The sequence below is a fragment of the Pseudochaenichthys georgianus genome, chromosome 12, assembly GCF_902827115.2.
Source record: "Pseudochaenichthys georgianus chromosome 12, fPseGeo1.2, whole genome shotgun sequence".
Taxonomy (NCBI): domain Eukaryota; kingdom Metazoa; phylum Chordata; class Actinopteri; order Perciformes; family Channichthyidae; genus Pseudochaenichthys; species Pseudochaenichthys georgianus.
The window spans coordinates 20,369,204-20,392,008 of NC_047514.1; the positions used below are offsets into that span (position 1 = coordinate 20,369,204).

At 40.8% G+C, this 22,805-nt stretch overlaps 1 protein-coding gene across 1 annotated transcript; it reads right to left on the reverse strand.

Moving 5' to 3' along the window:
* Nucleotides 1-15: 15 nt before the first annotated feature.
* marveld2a (MARVEL domain containing 2a) lies at nucleotides 16-22,774 on the reverse strand. The gene is made up of 17 exons (XM_034096073.2): nucleotides 22,679-22,774; nucleotides 21,441-21,503; nucleotides 19,373-20,341; nucleotides 18,538-18,761; nucleotides 17,581-17,616; nucleotides 17,290-17,453; nucleotides 16,961-17,132; nucleotides 15,969-16,019; nucleotides 14,404-14,518; nucleotides 10,911-10,977; nucleotides 9,744-10,407; nucleotides 9,158-9,325; nucleotides 6,551-6,681; nucleotides 5,097-5,279; nucleotides 1,551-1,722; nucleotides 852-893; nucleotides 16-713 (listed from the first exon to the last, which is right to left on the reverse strand). The coding sequence occupies exons 3-17, from the start codon at nucleotides 20,322-20,324 to the stop codon at nucleotides 615-617; spliced, it is 3,240 nt and encodes a 1,079-aa protein (XP_033951964.2). The 5' UTR covers nucleotides 20,325-20,341; nucleotides 21,441-21,503; nucleotides 22,679-22,774; the 3' UTR covers nucleotides 16-614.
* Nucleotides 22,775-22,805: the final 31 nt, after the last annotated feature.

Below are 22,805 nucleotides of genomic sequence, written 5' to 3' on the forward strand. Positions count from 1 at the left end.
AAAATACAGCATAAGAAAAGTTCAATAAAATGTATTTATTATAATAAAAAAGAGTCATCAAATCATTTAAAAAAGTACATCAGTATGCATTAAACATACATTTAAAAGTGTCTGTTTGTTCTACCATCCATAACACACTGTAACACACATTGCTAAAATCATTACAAATCTCAGCGTTTCCCACATATTTACATCGATATCGCAAGAAATGAGAATAAAAGGCTCTTGAAAAGGAATCTCATAATAAATCAACGTAAAGAGCAATTTAAAAACAAACCGTTTTGTTTTGTGTTCCCTCCACTATGTAGTAGCTTAACGTCCTCTTATAGATCATTTCACATAACATGAGGCAAAATAAATACATATAGCAGTATCTACGGCAGGTGATGCTCGCAATACAAACAGGAATAACACAAGAGGGAATCTTTGTTTTCTGTGTCTCAAAAGTAGAAAACAACCGTTGCCATGTTTCAGCAGCTAACAGCTCAGACACTGTCGTGTTCGACATCAGTGTGCCTCCTCCTCTGTTGTCTGAAATCCTCAAACATTTCACCCCAAAAGAATTTAGTGCCATCTTTTCATCTCGGACATGCGTAAGATCCTCAAGTCGTTGTTCAGGCTCTGCGGTCAAAATCACTGACCATCTTCTTGATGTGGCTCAGTTTGGACTTCAGATCTTTACACCTGCGCTTCTTCACCAGATAGTCCGGAGACTGCAGATATGATTGGAGAAAAAAGACGAGACATGAGTTTTATATAAAAGCTTCATCAATTGTAAAACGCAGAAGCTATTATGACCATGATACATCTGTATTCTGATTGTACTGTCAATCAACAACAATAACACGTACCTTCTTAATGTTCTTTATCCTGTTGTACGCATCCAGAGCATCCTGTTAAAGAGTGAATCAACAATGTATCACATTTCAAAATGTCACGATTTCTCTAACAGTCTTTCTTTATCTTCATTACTTTATCCGTCTTAAATTAAAAGCCACTTGTCGGTTGAAAGAACAAGTAAACACGCAACTGAAATAGTGTAACCTTGTAAATTACAAGGTTGAACTTGTTAGCTAACAGTATCTTCTTAACATTAGCTTCTATAACTCCAATCCGTTAGTTCTATTTTTGGTCTTCACCAGAGGGAAATCGCTGGCTTTTTGTGGCTAAGCACTTCCCTATAATCAGTCTGTAGCCTCTAACTGTTTCTGTCAGCTAGACAAAAAGTTGATAAGAGTAGTGAAACTTGACTGTGCTGTAAAATCACACCGAAAGACACTTAAAATACACTGAAACGGCAGAGTTGGTGCACATTTTCTGTAAAAGCACCTCCTTTAATGGCACAAACATTTTGACTACGCAGCTTCACTGCTATGAATTTGAAAGCAAACTACACTTCTGAGCTCATGCTGTCAGTTACTGCTGAGTCTTTGCACAGATACATCTCGTTTTCAAATTGGGAATATCCTTCAACATAATTGAAAACAGAACTATTGGTTGTATTCAATAAGGCAGTCAATATTAAACTGTTAATTTAAACTAAGTCTCACCAGGAACTGTGGGCTGCCCTCCTGCAGGTCGTTCAGCTCTCTGTCGAGGTCTGACAGATCCTTATTGAGGGCGTCCAGCTCCGCCTGCAGGTCTTTGTACTCCTGGTGTTCGCGATCAAAATCACGTTTGTAGTCATTGCGCTCCACTTCGTTTCTTATGGGAGGGTATTCACTAAAGCAGGAAATAAGAGCGGGAACACTTCAGTTAGAGAAGAACAACAAAACAAGTCAACAAAAACAGAAGGAAACTTAGCTGACCACAGTATCAGTTGGAAAAGGTAGGTGAACATACTGCAAGGACGATGTTGCTATACTCCCACTTGTTATTCAACATATTATTTTCCGTCAGAAAACCAGTAATCTTGATTTAATTTTATTTGGTGAAAAAAGACTTGCAATAACTTCATTTCCTCTGCTTAACCGAAACATGGCAAACTGGACAGGACTTCCTATTACTCAACCAAGCCACACTTCCTGGCTATGTCTACCTTCAAAAGCCCCGCTCCACTGGTCGGGGCGGTGGGCTGGCTGTAATATACAGGGCAGACATCTCGATCAAAGAGCTTCCTGTACCCAACACCACCTCACTTGAATGTCTTGCCTTCACTCTATCTGGATCTGCACAGCTCCAGGCTGTTCTTATATATCGCCCCCCCCAAAGCCTCAGCCTCTGCCATCTTCCTGTCTGAACTATCTGAGCTACTCACCTCAATCTGCTCCATGTCCCAATCTACGCTCCTTCTTGGAGACTTTAACATTCATGTGGACTCACCCAGTTGCACATTTGCCTCTGACTTCCTGGCACTTCTGGACTGCTTCAATTTTGAACAGCATGTCCATGATCCCACCCATGCCAAAGGCCACACCCTGGATTTGGTATGTACCTCTGGCACAACTGCATCCCACCTGCAGTGCCTCAACCTGGCTGTCTCCGACCATCATGCCATCCTGTTCACTGTGCCTATCGCCCTCCCCAGACAGCTTGTACTGCGGACAATCACCTACAGGAGCCTAAAATCAGTGAGCGCACCAGCCATAACCAGCCTCATAGCTAGCCACCTGGCCTCCGATCCCCCTGACACCTCGGTTGACGGACTGGTAGCCCAGTACAACACTGCTCTTTCCCTGAGTCTCGACTCACTTGCCCCCCTCATTACTCGCACTGTCTCCTTCACCCACTCAGCCCCCTGGTTCACCACCAGTCTCCGTGCCATGAAAGCCTCTGGCCGCCAACTGGAGCGGCTCCACAAAAAAATCTGGCCTCACCGTCGCCGTAGAGAACATGTAAAATCCTACAAGGACGCCCTCTCAAAAGCTAAGGCACAATACTACTCCTCACTCATCGGTGACCAGCAACACCACCCCCGTATGCTCTTCTCCACCATAAACCGCCTACTCCGCCCAATTGACCCTCCCAACCCAGCAGACGCCCCCGAGCTTTGCACCAGGTTCCTTGACTTCTTTGAGGACAAAGTCAACTCCATCCATCAGGAACTCCAGGCCTCTGCCCCATCCCATCCACATGCCACACCACCTCCAGTCACTGTTCGTTCAACTCAACACCTGCCTCAATGTTGTCTCTCCTCCTTTGCACCAGTGGATGCCACACAGGTTACCAAACTTGTCTCAAAAGCTAAGGCTACAACCTGCTCCCTCGACCCCATGCCCTCTGCTCTGGTCAAAACGTGCCTACCCATTCTCTGCCCCACCATTGTTAAAATCATCAACTCCTCCCTGGAATCAGGCAAGGTTCCCGCCGTCCTCAAGATAGCAGCTGTCACCCCCATCATCAAAAAACCTGGTCTGGACCCCGAGGACCCCAGCAACTTCCGGCCGATCTCCAACCTTCCTTTTCTTAGCAAGATCATGGAAAGAGCAGTTGCTGCCCAGCTCCACCATCATATGTCCGACCATGAGCTCTATGAACCCTTCCAATCAGGCTTCAGATCCAACCACAGCACAGAGACGGCCCTTATTAAAATAACCAATGACCTCCTCATAGCCGCCGATTCAGGCCTCGTCAGCATCCTCATCCTCCTGGACATCTCCGCCGCATTCGACACAGTCTCCCACACTATCCTACTCAACCGCCTATCCGTCTACCTTGGCCTCTCTGGTACAGCCCTCTCCTGGTTCCATTCCTACCTCTCCAACAGGCAACAGTTTGTGACCATCGGAAAATCCAGCTCTCCCCCAGCCCCTGTGAACCAGGGTGTGCCGCAAGGTTCAGTGCTCGGCCCCCTTCTATTCAACATCTACATGCTCCCCCTCGGTGAAATCATCCGCCGACATGGTCTCAACTTTCACTCCTACGCCGACGACACCCAACTCTACATCAGTACCAATCCATCATCCCAGCTACCCCCACTGTCACTTGTCAACTGCCTCAGCGACATCCAAGCCTGGATGTCAAAAAATCTACTTAAACTTAACAATAACAAAACAGAGCTCATGGTCGTGGCCCCAAAAACACTGCTCCGGAAGGTTGGAGATCTGCTCCTCACCATCGATGGCGGCTCCATCCACCCTTCCCCTGAGGTTCGCAGCCTGGGCGTCACTCTGGACTCTAGCCTCACCTTCAACTCCCACATCAGGTCTACCGTCAAAACTGCTTTCTTTCACCTACGAAACATCTCCAGACTCCGCCCCTCTCTCCCCGACCCCGTTGCAGAAACATTAATTCATACCTTCATCTCCTCTCGTCTGGACTACTGCAATGGAGTTCTGTTCGGGGTCACCAGCAAAGCCCTGGACAGGCTCCAGTACGTCCAGAACTCTGCAGCCAGGCTCCTCACCCACACTAAACCCTGGCAACATATCACCCCCACCCTCATCCACCTTCACTGGCTCCCGGTCAAGTCACGCATCCAGTACAAACTCCTCCTGCTAACCTACAAATCTCTCCACTCCCTAGCCCCTCCATACATCTCTGACCTCCTTCAGCCCTACACCCCCTCTCGTCACCTGCGGTCCTCTGACAAAGGGCTGCTCTCCATCCAGCGCTCCAAGCTAAAAACATTTGGCAACAGAGCCTTCAGTGTCGCAGCCCCCACCCTCTGGAATTCTCTGCCCTCTGCAATCAGGAATGCAGACACTCTGGACACCTTTAAAAAACACCTCAAACACCATCTGTTCACTCAGGCCTTCGGCCTCAACTAAATTATAGTCACTTATTTCCTGCTATTGCTTTGTATGTCTATTATTACCTTTTGTTTTGTTACTTCTCACTGTAAAGCGTCCTTGGGTTTCGTGAAAGGCGCTATATAAATTTAAATTATTATTATTATTATTATTAATAACTCATTCTTATTGTTTGCAGTGCAAAACACAATCATCATTTCACATAGTTAAATTCAGCTCCACATAAATAAACTGACGTTAAAATGCTGCCAAACTGTGTTAATGCACATGCATGGTATTAAATAATTTGTTACATGTTTAAAAGACATTCTGCATATTTTTGTAATTAAATTAGACATTGTCAATTACACTTCCTTTACTTAAGACTTTAGAGGGGAGAGAGGTGGGTCTTTAGTTTCTTCCTACCTGTCGAAGTCGTTGTCGTCCAGCTCGTCTCCGGAGGAGTTGTAGTCCGTTTCATACTCCTGTCCGTCGGCCCGGCGCGGCCGCCCTGCTCGTCTCTTTTTGGGCTTTCCACGAGAGCTGGCCACCTCTGAGATACTGCTGTAGGGAGCTCCATTTTGCAGAGGCATGTTCTCTTCTGCAGGCCTGTGGAACAAGGAAGAGTATTCATATTGTTAGAGTAAGTATACAGAAATGTATATATAAAAATGACAGAGCATACGTTTTTCGCCTTACACTTGCGTAATAATGTGTAACGTTGCTGCCTTCTTGGCCAGGTCAGCATTGTAAATGAGATTTTATCTCAATGCTTTTATCTGGTTAAATAAAAAAAACCCTGCAATTCCCGTTAAAGATGGAGATGGTTTACCCGTCTGTAATCCAATAAACTGCTCTAAGTATGATCATTAGTTAAAATGTTTATTCTTTCTACTAGTCACCTTTCTATGCTGCAGGAGGAAGTAAAACATATCATGATGATCCATCAGTTCATCTTGAATGAGTAAATAATTATGTCAACAATGACTTCCTGTTTCCCTTATGCATACTTCATGTTCCCTGATCAGCACAAAAGTATTTAAGTAGTTTCAGTGTGATGTAATGCATGCCGACTTCTGACTTCCCTTAAAGTAAAAAACAGACTGGTTCACATTTTTGCGGAATAACAAGTTCCAGCAAGTTTGTTATGACATCAGCCACCTGAAAGCTGTTCTAAAAGCTGTGCCCAATCTCATGTCCTATATACTGATAGTATTAAAATACTACATGTTTATACTTGATGACATGCAGTATTAATAAAAGATATAGCGCAAATTATTTCAATTTTTGGCTATTATTAGAATCTCAGTGACTACAATCTATTTTCTTATAGTAACAATTATTAAATAGCAATGTTAAAGTTGATGAACATGTTGATAACATGTAAAATACACAAGTTCAACATAAAAGCTGAAAAGAAAATGTGGCTCCAATATGAATAACAAGGATACAATTAAATGTCCATCCAGATGCTAATAATATTACACGGCTTTATCACTTTAGTGGTCTTGTTTCAGTCCAATTTAGGTTAACATTTCGTCCAGCTCCGAGCAACTTTTCTGTGTTGCATTCTAGGACAAAGTTGAACTTTTAACACATTGCTGAGGATTCAGGATATCCAAAGCATATTCAAAGTTTGCAGCATGAGCGCTCAAATGCCGTGTTGAAAACTCACTGTGTAACTGCAACATCCACGATTGTGGTTACACCTGGGTAACTTGCTTTCTCCACCTACAATTAACCTCACTCTACCAGTTACATTTTAAACCATTTAAAATGTCATTAGGGCACAGTGTGTTTTTACGCTGCCCTCTGCAGTGTGCTAGTGCACGGTACATACTGTGCAACATCACACACGTCCTCCTCCTTATCATACTCACTGAGGGGTGTAGATGTAGGGGGGTTTGTCATAGTTGGTGCTCTCGTCATCCAGGTGACTCCTGGAGCCTCTCAGCTTCTCGGGGTAGTCCGACATTGGGAGCACTCCTGTGCTTCCAGATACATTGTTCACCTAGGTGAGGAAAAAAACATATTAGCAAAATAATATTTAAAAAAAACATGTCTAAATGACTATTTTCACAAATCAAATAATCGTTTAAATGATCTTTTAAGCATAAATGTTGTGCTACACAAATGGGACAGCTTGATGCTTCCTTAATATACTGTATGATATCAAACTGACTATTTGGGGGTTTTGGTCGGACAAAAGAAGACATTAGACTTGAGCTTGGACTAAAGTAAATCATCTCGAAAAACTGTGAAAGGAAATCTTTGCCGCAGTAAAAGGCTTGATTTCCAAGATTTGTTGTTAAAAATATAGCTTTACCCAAATGATCTACAGTGTGCAGTAAACGGTGCTTTCAAACATGATAAAAATACGGGCAGTTTCCTTGAACAGAAACACTGGATCTCTGACAACTCTAGTATGATCCGCCTGCATGGACTTGTCCTCTGAAGTGTGGACATATGGGAGCTCCACCCTGCTGCACACCTGCAAAACAACACCTGCATGTTCTGCAGGTCGCCTCAGCACTTTTCACATGAGTTTCCACCAAGCACACTAAAGGTAAATGCCTCGAGCTCCCAGTATCATGTTACCGGTGTTATGTCTCTGCCAACTGGTGGGATTTGAGGTTTAAGAGGACCAGTCCGACCTGTTCTTCCTCTTCATTGCTCTGCAGTGAACTCAGGACTTCACTGCGCTGAATGTCATCATTACAAAAATGACTCGCCTACTCACTGCTACACTGGAGTAGTTCAGATGTGACAGTTGTTGCCAAACACTTCTAAAATAACCAGGTTTTTATTGCTGCGAGTTCTTCCTACCATAGGGACATGCCTGTGTAACATTGAAACACTCATCCAGTGTAAACACCACACCTTGAAACCAGGAACAGTTCCCCTCCCCCGCTGAGCAACAGGTGACTGCCACTAAACTGGTTTCACTGCTTTGGCTGTGATACTCAACTGCTGCTTCATCAGAGAGACAATTTAAAGACAGGCCTTAAAAATCTGCCACGATAGCTTCTTCTGATTTTAACTTCAAACATTTTTAAGAACTGGTTGAGTCAATCAATTAACAATTAAATGAACTTGTTCTATAATTACTTAAGTTTTTAGACCTGCAGCTTTTGTAAGTGGATTTATCTGCTGCAGTCTCTCATTTCTTTGTCTTAAAAAAACAACAACACTGAAAATGGGAATGAGGTGGGACTCCTTGTCTTGATTTATCCAAAACCCTAAACAGGTTACCGTCATGGGTGATTGAGAATAACATTGAAACATCACAGTTTGATTATTCAATTTTAAAAAAGTGGCCAATTCATTTCCTATCAAGCAACTAATCAATTAATCGACCAATTGTTTTATCCCTTTACCGTTCATTTAAATAATAAAGCAAAAATGCCAAATCTTTCATAGCGCAAGCTTCACACACGTAATGATTTTACATGCAACTCAGTTTACAGTTTATTTTATTGGTCGAGGAAACAACTAGAATATTAAATACAATTAAAAAACACTTTTTTAGACTACGAAATTGCCCATATCAGTTTTAAAAAAGGTACCGTCTTCAAATATTTTGTTTTCATCCAACCAAAACCCAAACAACATTCAGCTAAAATAACAAAAAGCATACAACATTAAAAGCAGCGAATCCTCATATTGGAGCAACTGGAGGCATAGTATGTTCATCATTTTTTATTACTATTTTTGCTGTAAATACGGCACAAACAATGATTGAAGTTGTTTCCGTTAAATTGTCTATCGACTGTACGGACTTATAGTTTCAGCTCTTGTCCGTGAGGGAAACTTCTGAAGCAATTGGAAACAGGACCAGAGCTGGAGCTTTGATGGAAAACACTGACGGTTTATTTGGAGCTTCGGCCGGAGAATTCACAAGACATGTCACGGGCCACGAGTTGACCACAGGGTAGAGATGCCAAATCAATTCTGAAGAACTCTTCTGTAGTTTGAGGCTTTAACTAGTTTGGAGTGTAATAATCAACATTCTTTATCAGCGAGACAAATATGGACCCTAAATCTAACTAGAGCTGTCGTCCATAGAAAATAATGTGCGCCAGGGAACCTACGTCCCAGAAAATAAGGGAATCTAGATGTCCCTGAACAATAACCTATCTCATGTCAGCTTGTGCTCGGTCATAAGCTGGGAACAACAATGCGCCCAGCTGCCCCTCCTTAAGAGAGATATCAGCAATGCCGTAGACTTATGCCATGGGAAAAGAGACAGTGAAAGGGGAAAATTACTAACTGTGTCAAAGGTTGAATACCTAAGCATATTATTCCCAAACAGTCAGGTTGAATAATTAACTCAAAACAAATGGCTTAAACAGCTTGAACACTGTAGGGCTCCCATGCTGTGTGTGCAAGCTATTTATTCAACATAATTGTGTGCTCCCCTTCAGCTCAACACCTGTTTCATTAGGGTTGGATGTGCATGTACACTAGTTTTTGAACAATTAACTCACCCATGCCTCTACATCTTGAGGTGGCTCCATCTCCTCGATAACCTTCACCCTCTTCCATAGGACGTTGCTCTTGCCGTGGTTTTGGATTTTCTTGCGAGTCTTCAGAGCGAAGACGAGCATGATGATGAGAGCGATGGCGACCAGGAAGCCGAACACTACCGCGATGGCCTGAGAGGAGAAAAAAACTGAGTTACAAACACAACAAATAAGGGCTGGACCATACAGATTATATCCAAAGAATCTAAATATTTTTGACCAAATACCTCAAAATCGATATTGTGAAAAATGTTTAGGGTTAATGTTTACCCAAGGAGATGTTTGATAAATAAACAACAGTAATTGGATTACAAGTAGTTATATTTATATAAATGGGTAAATAGAATTAATACAAATTTGAAAATGACAACACTTTACTTCGGTGCATCCATTACAATTGGGAAAACTTACAATTTCACCATATTACGATATCAAAAATCTAAACGAAATCTAGTCTGATATCACCATATCAATTTCACATTGATACATGGCCACACCCTACAACAAATCCCCCTTTAAAGACAACAAACAAATTCAAGTGTGTGTTCACCTCTTGTGGCTCCACCACGCAGTAGTGGTACAGATACTGATTGACAAACACTCCAGTGGGCTGTGTTTGTTTGTACGGAGCACATAGTGCAGCGATCTGGCTGCCGAAGGCCGATCCCGAGGACTGAGAGGCCGGGTTCACTGCCACCAGGTACACTATAGCTGCTATTAGCATTAGCAGTGCTAAGATAGCGCTGATGATCACGACTGCTAGGTAGAACCTCCTGCTTGTTGATAGGCTCTGGTGAGAAACGACGATGATGAAGATGGCCAGGCAGGCGATGAAGGTGATGGCTGCCATGGCGATGATGAACCCTTTGCCCTTGCGGGGGTCATTGTAGTTTCCTCCGAGCCCACCGTAGCCATAGCTGTTTCCAGCTCCATATCCACCGCCTCCAAAGCTGCTATACCCACCGCCACCATACCCACCGCCACCATACCCACCGCCACCATACCCAGTTCCCCCGTAGGACCCTCCCATGCCACTCATCGCTCCCTGACTGTCCCAGGCCAGCGTGGAGGCAACACAGGCAAATATGGCCACGCACATCACGAGGGAGATGATGGACATGATTTTGAGGATGCCTGGTGGAGACGTCCAGCGGTAGAAATGCTGGAACTCATCGTCTGGGTAGTAGGAATAGGCTGGTTGGGAGGGCACATTACTGAGAAGAGAGTAACAAAGAAATCAGCGGAATGTGTAGAATTGAAACACCCCGAGTCAAATGTGTTATTTATACATCTAAAAGTTAAAAACAATCAATTGCTTTAATCCGAAATGTCAAATAGGGAATAGGAATTTTAAATGATTTTTTTCAAACTTAGATGACCTACTGAAAACCCAACACTTATATAGTTGCTTTGAATCCGTGAACCCATAATTAAATAAAAATGTTTTTCAGAAAAAGGAATATTCAAACGCCACCTAGAAACCCCTAGTTTAATTTCCAAAGCAAACATATTTTGAATTTTGCATGAAACATAAAGAATTCAGTAACATTTTCCAACATTTCAACCAAACTCAAATTATTGTGGCCTTTCTTTGATTCCATAGAGTATCCATAAACAGTATTAAGCTTTATCTTTAGGTGAACATTTGAAAGCATTTAAAATAAATCAAAAATATTCAACAGTAAGGTTTACTGTATATTCATTGAAAGAGACTCACTATCCAGTATCTGATTCGTAGGGAGGTGGACTCCCATTCGGCCTCGAGGACATCACTGCTGGATCCGCTGGTTAAAATCTCTGTTAAAAATAATCTGAAAGAATATTTATGTTGTTAGGCCATCATTTAATAAAACCTATTTAAAATAGAGCTGCAACAATTGATTCATTTTTTGAATGATCATTAAGCCTGAACATTTTTAAATAAATTATGAAAATGACCCTGAGGTTATTGAAGACCATAACATATCACACATACATTCACTAAGAGAAGGCCAAAACAAGGCAGTAACTTCTCACATTAAATAATTCAGGACTGGGGACACTTTTTGCTTGATAAATTCCATAGTAAACACATATTCTGTCGTTTAACAAACCGATTAATAATATCAGGGCTGTTTCATGTTATAACATATCGATTTTAAATGGCCATTTTTAATATCAGGTTAGGCGGCGACTGGAACATCTCTGGCCTCTGGTCATGTTAATATAAACTACTTAAGTACCACATTTCTTGTTAAATCCGAAATAAATTGTCAGACAACAAACTCAACCACTTTCCACGGATACATTCACAGTATTTACGCACTTTTAAGACAATTCAACACATTCATTTGACAACACAGTCGAGGTGCCGCGCTAAGGAGATAAGTGATTTAAAGTATCTAACAACACACCTGTTTGTTGTCGCAACAGGTGTCCAATTATTAAAGATTTAGCAAATAACCACAAGTAGACCAAGTAGACTGTGATGCTAATCTCACAAACTGAGGTGCACACACACTCACCTGTCGCCCTGTCTCTCTGCTCCACCTGAAATGTTTCAACTGAAACTGACTGCTGTTAAAAACAATGCAGGCCACACCTAGCCGCTCTCGGTCATTTTAGCCCCGCCCGCAACAACTGCGTTCAACCAGCCGTCTCTCGCATTTGCGTGGTCGAATAAGCAGCGCTTGATTTTTGAGTGCGCGATTAATAGCGTATTTACGGTAATCGCCGAGAAGTGGCGCTGACGGTAGTACAATTGCTTATGCTATATTTGATCAATCAATCAAAGATATTTGATGAGGGATAAAATGATTTTTAGCCATAAGTTCTTAATAAAATTGGTACTGTTCGACTCAGTACATGTTAGACTACTACCACAAATACAATCAAGTACTTTTACTGTGTACTATTTGAGTAATACTCTGTCAAACTCCCCTCCAGAGTACACTAATGCATGTTTTCTGTCATCTTTGATGAGAGATACAATTATTTTGTGCAATAAGTTCTTAATGTAATTAGTACTGTTGGATTCAGTACTACTTGAACTACTACAGTACTAAAAGTACAATCAAGTACTTTTACTGTGTACTTTTTGAGTAATCCCCTCTCAAACTCCCCTCCAGAGTACAATAATGCATGTTTTCACCGGAAGTCCTCACCTAGTCTTCATAGAAATACCTGTGGAAAATACTATGCTTCAGTAAACGTAACAGTGCAAACAAAATATTCTAGGCTATTTTTTGGTTGTTAAAATGCAGCATCAATTAAATCTAACTGGATAAACAACCAGAGAAATTGACAAAAATAAGTAAATATATAGTACCCTACACATATTTTACACTTATGAAAGTCTTATGATTAAGAAGGGCCTATAATGCATCGTTATTGAATCCTCAGATTATTCTTCATAATTATTATAAAAATAAAGGAGATAAAATAATAATAATAATTGATGTTTACATTTTTAAATAAGCGCCATTGAGATATTATTGAGTAATTACTGCTACAACAGAGTAAATAGCCAAATGCCTGTGGTGTAGCTATTTTTTTATTATTAAAGTATTAAGATGGCAGTTTTCTCAATGAATTCAATATTCAAGTAATGACTCGGTGAATGTCATTGATTTGATTAAAAAAAATCTAAAACAAATAGAACAAGTAAACCTAATTGACCTATTTCATCTCTGTAGTTTCTAATAAATTCATTCAGCTTATTCTAACTGAGCACTGTTTTTTATTTGTTCCTTTTTAAAATCAAAAAGGAACTGTACCTGCCAGCTGATCAAAAAAAAAAAAAAACCAGACCAGTAGATCAGTAGAGAAGCAACATTGTATTCTTGCGACAAAAAGCACCAAATGATCACTTTAAATTATTAAAGAATATGGACATTTACAGCAACATATTTACAATTTCTCTTAAAAACATTAGGCAAACACAGACCCTATGATAATATTCCCACTGAATCAAGAGGTCACATGTATACAGTATACAGAGGATAAAAGGAAGATATTCAGGGAGCTACGTGGCGATAAAGTACAAAATGTTTAATCCGTGAAATGGTAGAACATAATTTTACAACACACAGAACAAACAACATTTTAAATTATACTATCAGACATGGATATTTCCAGATTTAGAAAAACAGATACGCGTTAAAAAAACAAAACAGTGTGCAATTAAAACAATCCTTTACATAAAGCAGCTAGATGGGATATGTCCGGATAAGCAGTGGTTTTCATTTCAGGCTTTAAAGTTGTGAAATTAATGTAAACAGGCAAACAAGTGGACTAATAAAAAGACAATCATGTGACGTACAGCAGAGAAATAATGCAGTGTCTTTCCTTTTAACTTTCCCTTGCTTCTTCCATCTCCTACCAATTAAACGCAAACATTCACTAGGATACCAGTATCATAACATATAGTGGTGTGTCTTGGCTACAATCATAGTCACAGTATTAAACATAAATATCTTGTATATTCATATCCAGTTATATGCATATTCAAACCATTTAAAATAAAAGGAATAGTTTTACATGTTTGGCAAACATGCTTAATCGCTTTCAGGCAAAGACTTAGAGGAGTCTTATCTTTTTAACATAAAACTATAGCCAGTCACAGATAGCTTAGCGCAAAGGAACCGAAACCCACCAGCCAGCACTTTCAAAGCCTTGAATTAACTATTTATATCTCGTTTGTTTGATTTGTAAAATTACGAGTACAAATATCATCCATATCTGTTTTATTTATGTGCTTAGCCTCTATTTCTAAGAAAATAGTCCCGCACATAACTCCATTTTACACTGGAATAAGAAATAACGTGTACATTAGTGAAATGATTGTGTTCATAGGCTGACTTTGTTTTATTTTTGTTACTTACAAGCTTTTTGCTAATCTGGCTTCTTGATGTGTATTTATAGTTACCTCACAAATATTAGAGCTATTTCTATTTCCTCATCTAACTCCACACCAGAAAGCGATCAAACTTATTTCCCAAAATGTCAAGACATTTCTTTGAATATAAAACTGTCACATTTGGTTCTACTTCTTAATGAACACAGTTATACAAAGCTGCTGATAGATGGAAACAGCTGTACAGATGTACATGCGTCATGTTCGCTCTCCAGTTCAAATGTCACTTTCCCCACCAGTAGCCCAGCTGTCAGCAGTAGTTCTGTATTAGTGTTCAGAGGTGTGCCAGGGTACAGATATTTGCTAGAGGGTTAGCTGTATCCGTCGTTCCACTCCATCACCTTATCGTATTCTTGGATCTTCTGTTTGATGTGCGACAGTTTGCTCTTCAGGTACTCGCAGCGCTCCTTCTTCTCGAGGAAAGTCGGGTCCTGATTTGATAAAGCAGAAACACAGATGAGAATAAAAAAATGTATGTTTGAGATACACACTTTTTACTGTATAATTCAGCTGTTCAAGGGCCGTTTGTTAACTATTATAATGAACGAGTAACGCTGGTGATATTCTCAATTTTTCTCCCAGTCAACAAATCCAATGAAAAGATGGAAACCAACACTGAATAAATATCTACTAACAAGTATTGTGTGTGCACCACAACCCGTTATATATTTTCCTCAGTTCCATTGATTAAAAAAAACATAAATGAGCCACACTGTCCAACTGGGTGACATGTTCCTGTATTCCTATGAACACACACTGTCATTACATTTGACTTAACTCTGCATATGTGACCTGCTCTATTGAAATCAATCGCATTGACCCGAAGACACATTTTGAGTTGTATACACTGTTGGAAAGAGGAGATTCCTAGCTTTCTAATGATATCAGGATTGTTGTTGTTCTCCAAATATTAAGCAAAATATGTCCCATTATATAATGACTGTCACCGAGTCCTCATTTTGAGAAAAAGGCCTTCAAAGTTTCCTCTTCTCTGGAATCTATCGATCTGATTGATTATTAGCGGCTAGCAAATGATCAAAATACTACGGAGGGAAGATACTTTAGTTTGGATTGCTGGTCTGGGGGAAGCTCGCGAGTGTGTGTGTGTGTGTGTGTGTATTTTTGCGTTTTTGTGTATTGTGTTTGTTTCCCGGGGAAACACCAGCTGTTGTTGTGCCTGCTGTGATGTTAAGTTACTCCGTTCTCCGCTTGTATTTATGCCGTTACAAGCTTCAAAGTTATATTTATCATCTGAATTTGCCGAAACAAGTTTAATGTTCTGAAAGCCAAGACTTTGTTTAATTGAAATCAGATGAAAACAAACTGTAACGGACCCTGCCGTGTTATCTATGATTACTATACGCCTTACATTCATAATTTCAGCGGAGGGATGGGGGCGGCGCTGCGGAAGAGCAGAGTGCGAGGGAGAGCTGTCATTTTCCCTTTACAAGCTTCAAAAATGTATTTATCGTGTGATTTTGGAAATAAAAGTTTCATATTCTGAAAGCCAAGACTTTGTTTATTTAAAATCAAACAAAACACTCGAACCCCGAGAAACCATTTTTTTTTTAACGTAAATCCACGTTTATTTTGAAATGAGCCGTTGCGACTTCGGACTGATTTCGATAGAGCGGGTCACATAATGTCCTGCTGCCACACAACTCACAAAAGCACCAAATGTGGATTAATCCATGACTGAAAGCAGTGCCGAAACATGCACCTAGTTCTGTCTGATAAAAAACTAAAGTGAACAGCTGTTTTAAGAAATAATCTAAATACATATTTGTGGTTTGAGAGATTTAAGTATCTATTAAGAACATCTCAACATGGGCAGCAGAACAACACTGTATACAAAACAGCGAAAAAAGAGAATCGGCTCACGTTTTTCTTCTTCTGGTAATCCTGAAGGATTCTGTTAATGCGATCAACCTCCTGCAAGCAGACACAAGAGACTGAATTCAATTAAAGATCATCCATAAAGATTGAATACATGAAGTAGTACAGTTAGGTAATACAACTAGGTGCTTGTGGGTGGTGCAGAGAAGGAAGGTTAGGGTGGAGGGGAAGTACAGCAGGAACAGGAAGGGCAAACAGAGGAAGCTATGAGAGGGGGAAATGAGGCAACAAAAAGACTGGGTGCATATTCCAGACACACAATCATTCTCTGACAGAAATGGTTTTCCCAGCGCTGTCATAATACCAAACCCTGATGGTATCAGTCCAGCAGGGTTCATGTTAACTTGTGTTCATCCATGCAAAGTAGGTCCAGTGTGATGATGCACCAAGTGTGTGTGTCATTTGTTAAGGCATGGCTACCAGGAGCACACATGAGAACTGGGTGAGATTAAAAGTCCTCAATATCAATCAAATGTGTATTGGTTGGCCGATTTTAAGTGTTTGCAAAGACATTGTTAAAAATGATCTACACTTAAGGGTTTCCAAACTCAGAAACCTCTTTGAGATCATTTCTGGGCAGTGTGGTTTGTTTGAAACTTTCTGCAGAATGTAAAATATTGAAATATAAATACACTGTACAAAACAAGGAACGCATCTTCTGATATAAGAGTAAAACATATTTTACCAATTTTTTTTTTAACTTTATTTTGTACAACAATGTGTGATCAGCATCTCTAATGTCTTTATGAATAGTTCAATTAATTGGGAAATGTACCTCGAAATAGCATTTCTATCTGAAAACAAAAAGACCAAAAAGCTGAAGACAATACATGACTGCAGATAGAATAAATGCACAAACAGTCCCATGCGATTAAAAAAAATGGCATCTACATTTTGGAAGATAGAATGTGATAAAGGAGTTCTGATTGACTATTGAGTGAAAAACACGATTGTATTCTGAGTGAGTAAACACTCACCATCTGGGTGGAAGGGTTCTGGGGCAGACTGCGCATCATGGCGTCCATCTCGTCAAACTTCTTGGCGGTGACCTGCACCTCCGCGTGGAGCTCCTTGTACTCTGCGTACTGGTCGTTGAACACGGCTCGGTACTGGTCCTTCTCCTCCTCTGAGCGGACCGTCGGGTACTTACTGCAGGACGGAAGAAGAGAACAAGTCTTTATTAACATTAGTACTGTACTGTACTGTATGTATGTTAGGCAAAGCTGGACATACAGTTGTTATTTAACCAACATAGCAACACATTATTGCACCTACTTGTCCTTGCTTTTTTTTTAGCAGAACTTACCCGATGTAGTCAGGCACGATGACAGGTTTTGGGATGTGTCCTGATGGTATAGCTCCCTGCAGAATGTGAGGTGGGATGGCTTTAGGAGCGGCGTGGATGGGAACCACTGAGGAGCCTCGCACCTGCTCTGGAGCTTTGGGAATGGGAGCTGAATCTGGAACCATCTGCAGAGACAAAGCAGGACGAACACAGCTATGACAAAAGGATTGGAAAGATTGAAGCAACTTTCACGTTTAAATAAACACAAACGAGTATGTTGCTTTACAATAAAACAAAATACAGGAGGCTTACCAATGAGTGTGTAGCTCTTATGTTGGAGGGACGCATCTGTGTGTAAAACATACACAAATAGAATCCAGTTAACATTAGGCTTTTAATGATGTCTTACCATTTAAAAGGGATAGTAGAGGGGGAATACACTTTGTGTTGCTCTCTTGCAGAGCTTGATCAAAAATAAGATATTTCTCTCGCCCGCCACATAGGAAGCTATAGTCAGAAGACGGTAAGTATAAAGCAGGGGAAACAGCTAGCCTGGCTCTGTCCACCCTACAACATCTTTAAAGCTCATTGACACACATGTTATTGTTTGTATATTTGGAAGAAAACAACATTTAAAAACATCATCCTGTGGTTTTACAAGAGGGTATGTGGTGGACTGTTGCCTGGCCAAGAGCAGTGAGCTTCAATTGACAGATTGTTTTACTTTTAGATAGAGCAAGGTAAGCTTGTACCCCTTACTTCAGTCTGGCTAGGTTTAGCTAGCAATGTCCTGGCTAAAGTATTTTAGTGACACAGGAGAGATATCAATCTTCTCATCTTACTTTCTGCAATAAATCAAATAGATATTCTTTTAACAGATCAAATCAAAACAAATAAAAAGTAACCCAAAAGAAGAGTTTTCTATGTGGATCTCAAACCTAGTGTTGTTGAATCAGAATGTGTGTGTGCCGTGTTTTGCCCTCCAATAAACAGGTAGGACTCACTGACTCCGCCTACTCCTTCCTCCACAGCTGTAGCCCTGTATGCAAATGATATGGTGTGTTGTTGTAATGCAGTGTGTGTGTGTGTGTGTGTGTGTGTGTGTGTGTGTGTGTGTGTGTGTGTGTGTGTGTGAGTACATGTTTGCAGCCTGTCTGTTAACTCATTAAAGTGAGTGGTAGATAGTGTTGGATTAATCATTAACTGTCAGACGAAACCCATGTCCCAACCCTTCAAACAGAATACATAAATAAATGTCAGAGCTCTCACCTCCTCCTCGCCGTATTTCTCCCGGTATCTGCGTGCAGCTTCATGTCTCCACAGCTTGAGACACACCATGGCTCCGATCAGATAAACAACCAGGGTGACAAACAGGAAGATAATGGCTGCCGTCTGGCCTGCCTCTGTTCTGCAGAACGCCCCGTTGATGCCATTGTTGAAGATCGGCAAGGAGCAAAGCCCTCCGCGAGTCGTGTCTCGAACATAGACAATGGCTGGTAAACAGAAAGCAAACATGCTATGAAGAGGCAGTCCATGCATGAAAGTAAAACGTCTTGCTTTCCAAGTGGTATCTAGCAGTTTTAAGATATCTGTCTTCAAGATTTCTGATGCTATATCTCGAAAAAGAACATATTTAACATTAGTGTTATATTATAATAGACTATGTTACATTACTGGAAATATATTACAGATGCATTAATGTGTACACATAATTGAATTGCTAAAATAGTTCACTAATTAGAACTTTTAACAAATCATTATATTTTAAAAGCTGTAGTTATCCTTAAAATAACTCCTCAATTTCACATAAAGAAACATGCCAAATACTAGTAAAAGCAATCTTATGAATTGCTATGATCCTTCAAAAAACATTTTAAGTCTTCTAAAAAGGTAACCAACTCTGTACCAACAATCTATCTTTTTTGATGACACTAGCTTTAATTTGGTACACTATGTCAAGTGGCAATCATATTTTTTAAATATTGAACATGGTCCCTGACAAGTGACTGAAATGCATACAAAAGCAACGGTAACATTAAAACTATCTGTAGGATACATCAAGGTGAACAACTATTTGTAATATGAGTGTTCAGCTGTTGCCGACCTGCAGCCATGTAAAGCAAAGCCAGCGCCAGGTTGATGGTGAACTCGGTCAGAGGCCACCAGTTGGAGTCCAGCAGGATGGTGCGGTAGTACATGGTCATCCCCAGCACCAACATGATCACAGTCACCAGCCAGGCCAGCCCTGCCACCACCAACACAAAGGGGGTCTTGGGGCCCGAGTAGTAGGACCCCCCTGTGCCTCCGCCATATAACCCTCCTCCTCCGTACGCTGCTCCAGGAGACGAGTATCCAAACATGTTGAACCACTCGTTGTCTTTGTGGATGTAAGCGCAGACGCAGGCGAACACAGCGGCCCCCAGCAGGAGCTCCACACATCCCAGAATCCTCAGCAGCCCTGACCAGGACTTCATGTAGTCGTAGCGCTGATGGTACTCCTCCACCCGCTCGCTGTAGGTCAGACCTGTGCGGTGGGTGCGCCCCGACAAGGACTCACTGCCATCCCGTAGTTCCAGAAGCTCCTTGCGTGAGTTGTAGCTGCCTCCCGAGCCCCCAAAAGGATCTCGGTAGGACCCAGGGACCGGGGACTGTGGAGGAGAGCAGCGCACCCCGTCACTGGTGCTGTTGTTGTTGTTACATGACGAGTCAGGCATTGACCACGCCTGCTTACTGCTGCGGTCACTTGCTCTGAAGAAGTTCTTCCAGGAGTCTGGGATGAAGCGGTGGACGGGTTTGATATCTAAGGCGGGGTCGTCCGGGTCTCCGTTGTCCTCACTGCCGATGGGACTTAACTCTGGGCCCACGGGGGGGTGGTCAGGGAGAGGCGGAGGAGGGAGGGGGTCGGCGCTCTGAGCGAGGCGAGTGTCTCTCTGCTCTCTCAGCGGAAGTGGATCGTAGGAGTCTGCTCGTGGTAAGGAGCCCAGTGGCACCTGGTCGTAGTACGGCGACTCGCGGACGCGCTCAGTGCGTCCATAAAAGCCTCCTCCATTGGACATGAGGATGGTAGTGGTCCCTGAGAGCACACACACACATTTATTTAGAATAGTTTAATGCGTTTCAATTTGACCTACAGGTCTTTTTATCATTATTTTAAAGCTGAAATAATAAGTTGCTCGACAACTCATTATTTCATTATTGTCAAATGTTTTTATAGTTGATTCATCCTTTTTCAAGCAGAAACATGAGCTGCTTTTAGCTAATCAAATAAAAGGATTTGTTGCCTTTTTTTTTCTGTTTATCACATTGTTCACTTATATCTTTGGGTTTTAAAAAAAACGGGATATTTAAAGATATCATCTTGAGCTCTTGGTAATTGAAATGGCTATTTTTTGTTATCCTTTTCTAATGCTTAATAGGCCAGATGAAGAAGTGATTAAAGAAAACCGTTAATGTTTTCAAAGCTTCATTTTAAGGTGATGTCTTGCTTTGCCAACTTAAAGTCAAAAAGTCAAACATCCTCAATTTACAATCTTATAAGACACAGAAAAAGCAGGAAATCCTTGAAAAATGTGCCCAGAGACAGGAACTTGTTTGAAAATGTATTGTATGTATTTGTCAATAAAATAATAATTTCAGCCCTAGATATACATTTTGATCCATTCAAATAATTACCTGAACCAGGAAAGCAAAGAAAGAGTAAACATATAAGAAGGAAAAGGCCAGAAGATAAAAAAATGTCCCAAACTGTTGAGAAATTTGAATTAGACATTCAAGAATATCATTCATGCAAAATCTGTTTGCCCCACATACCTACGAGCTGCAGCTAACCCCCAAGTACCTGAGGTCACCAGAGAAAAGCCCTCATGAGTGAAGATGTTATCCCAGCATCCTCCATGCAAGCCGAGTCAAGAATATATGTTTGTGCTGCCATCCAATATGAAGTAAGAATTCCCCCGTTGTTGTTGTTGTTGTTGTTGATGTTGTAATAAGCTCTCATGTGTCCTACCCAGGAATCTAAACTTATGAATACTTGTTGCAGGCAGCACAAAAATGTATTCTTGACATTTAATCAGCCCTTAAAAGCCCATTTCTTTAATGATCTCGAGAGGTAAAAAATGATATTAACTGAGCTTCAATACCTCTTTCACACGCAGTCACTCAACACGACTTACATTGGCCTGCAGGTCAGAATGCAAACCTTGTATGAACAGACAGTGTGTCGTTGGATGGTTCACCTGCAGAGACACAACAAGATGAGATGATGGTCGACTTCTTTAACGCTGCATCTAATGAGAATAAAAACTAACAATTTCCCAAATAACTGTCTTCAATGTGTGTTTTGTCCAGCCAACATTAAAAAACATACATTACATTTACAGTGCAGTACAATTGAGAAAAGCAACACAAAATGTAAGGTGGAAACAAAGAATGTTTCCCTTAATCAAAAATGTATACATTAATATACATTATAAAATTGATAGCATCACATCAAGAAACTACATCTCAAATAGTGTGTACTATATACTTTACTAAGTAACATATTTTCACTTGTAATTGAATTCACTCATCCTGTTAAAAAACACTTCAAACTTATACATTTAGTTACCCAGCAGTATATAACGCTATCAAAACTAGCTCACATAAATGCACCCATTATAATAATCCAATTCTATGATATATTCTGAAAGGGGCAACTCTACATGGTGAGTACGTTTTGTCTTTTTAATATTTGCATGTAAAGTACACTTCCTGATTACATCCTAAGTAACATACCTTTAATGCAGTACTTGTATTTGTGCTAAATAGTATGGTATTAGTACTTTTCTCCTAAGATAACGGCTCACATGGGGAAGTACTTTTGTGTACACCTACAGTAATAATGTCAGAGACTCCTGATATGAGGAATCTGCTTTATAATAATACAGAGGTCTATAAACATCTCGGGTCTGATATAATTAAATGACACTGAAGTACTGACAACAAAGGCTACATTTAAAACTCAGTCCACAGCAGGTATGTAATACATGCGTGCAGTGAAGGAGGCCTAATAACATTGCAACAAGTGTTGGCTCGCATCCAGAGGGCTCGGTCAGGGAGAAAAGTAAATTAACGCAATAACTTGACTCCGTTTAAAAGGTAACTATCATGCTTCAGGTTATATTATAAAAGAAAAACAGACAGTAGCTTGCTTAAATGTCGCTTTAGACAGGTGTTTAAAAAAAAAGTGTCGTTACGACAACGGGGGTTAACTTCACTCGAGGTGAACAAAACGCTACGTTTACTGACGTTTCTTCGTTAAAAGGTTTCCGTTTCAAACTATAAAAGACTCCATATTGATGTCTAACTAACCGCATTGATAAATACTTTTGAAATTAGGATATAAATGCAGTTATTATTCTGCCTAACCTACCTTGTTCGCCTCCTTCCTTATCCACCTCCTCCTTTTCTTCTTCTCTCCCATTTCAGTAACTTTACACCAACAGGTCTCCTATGACCGGACCACGTGACCTGCCCATCCCCATGACGTCACTCAGTCG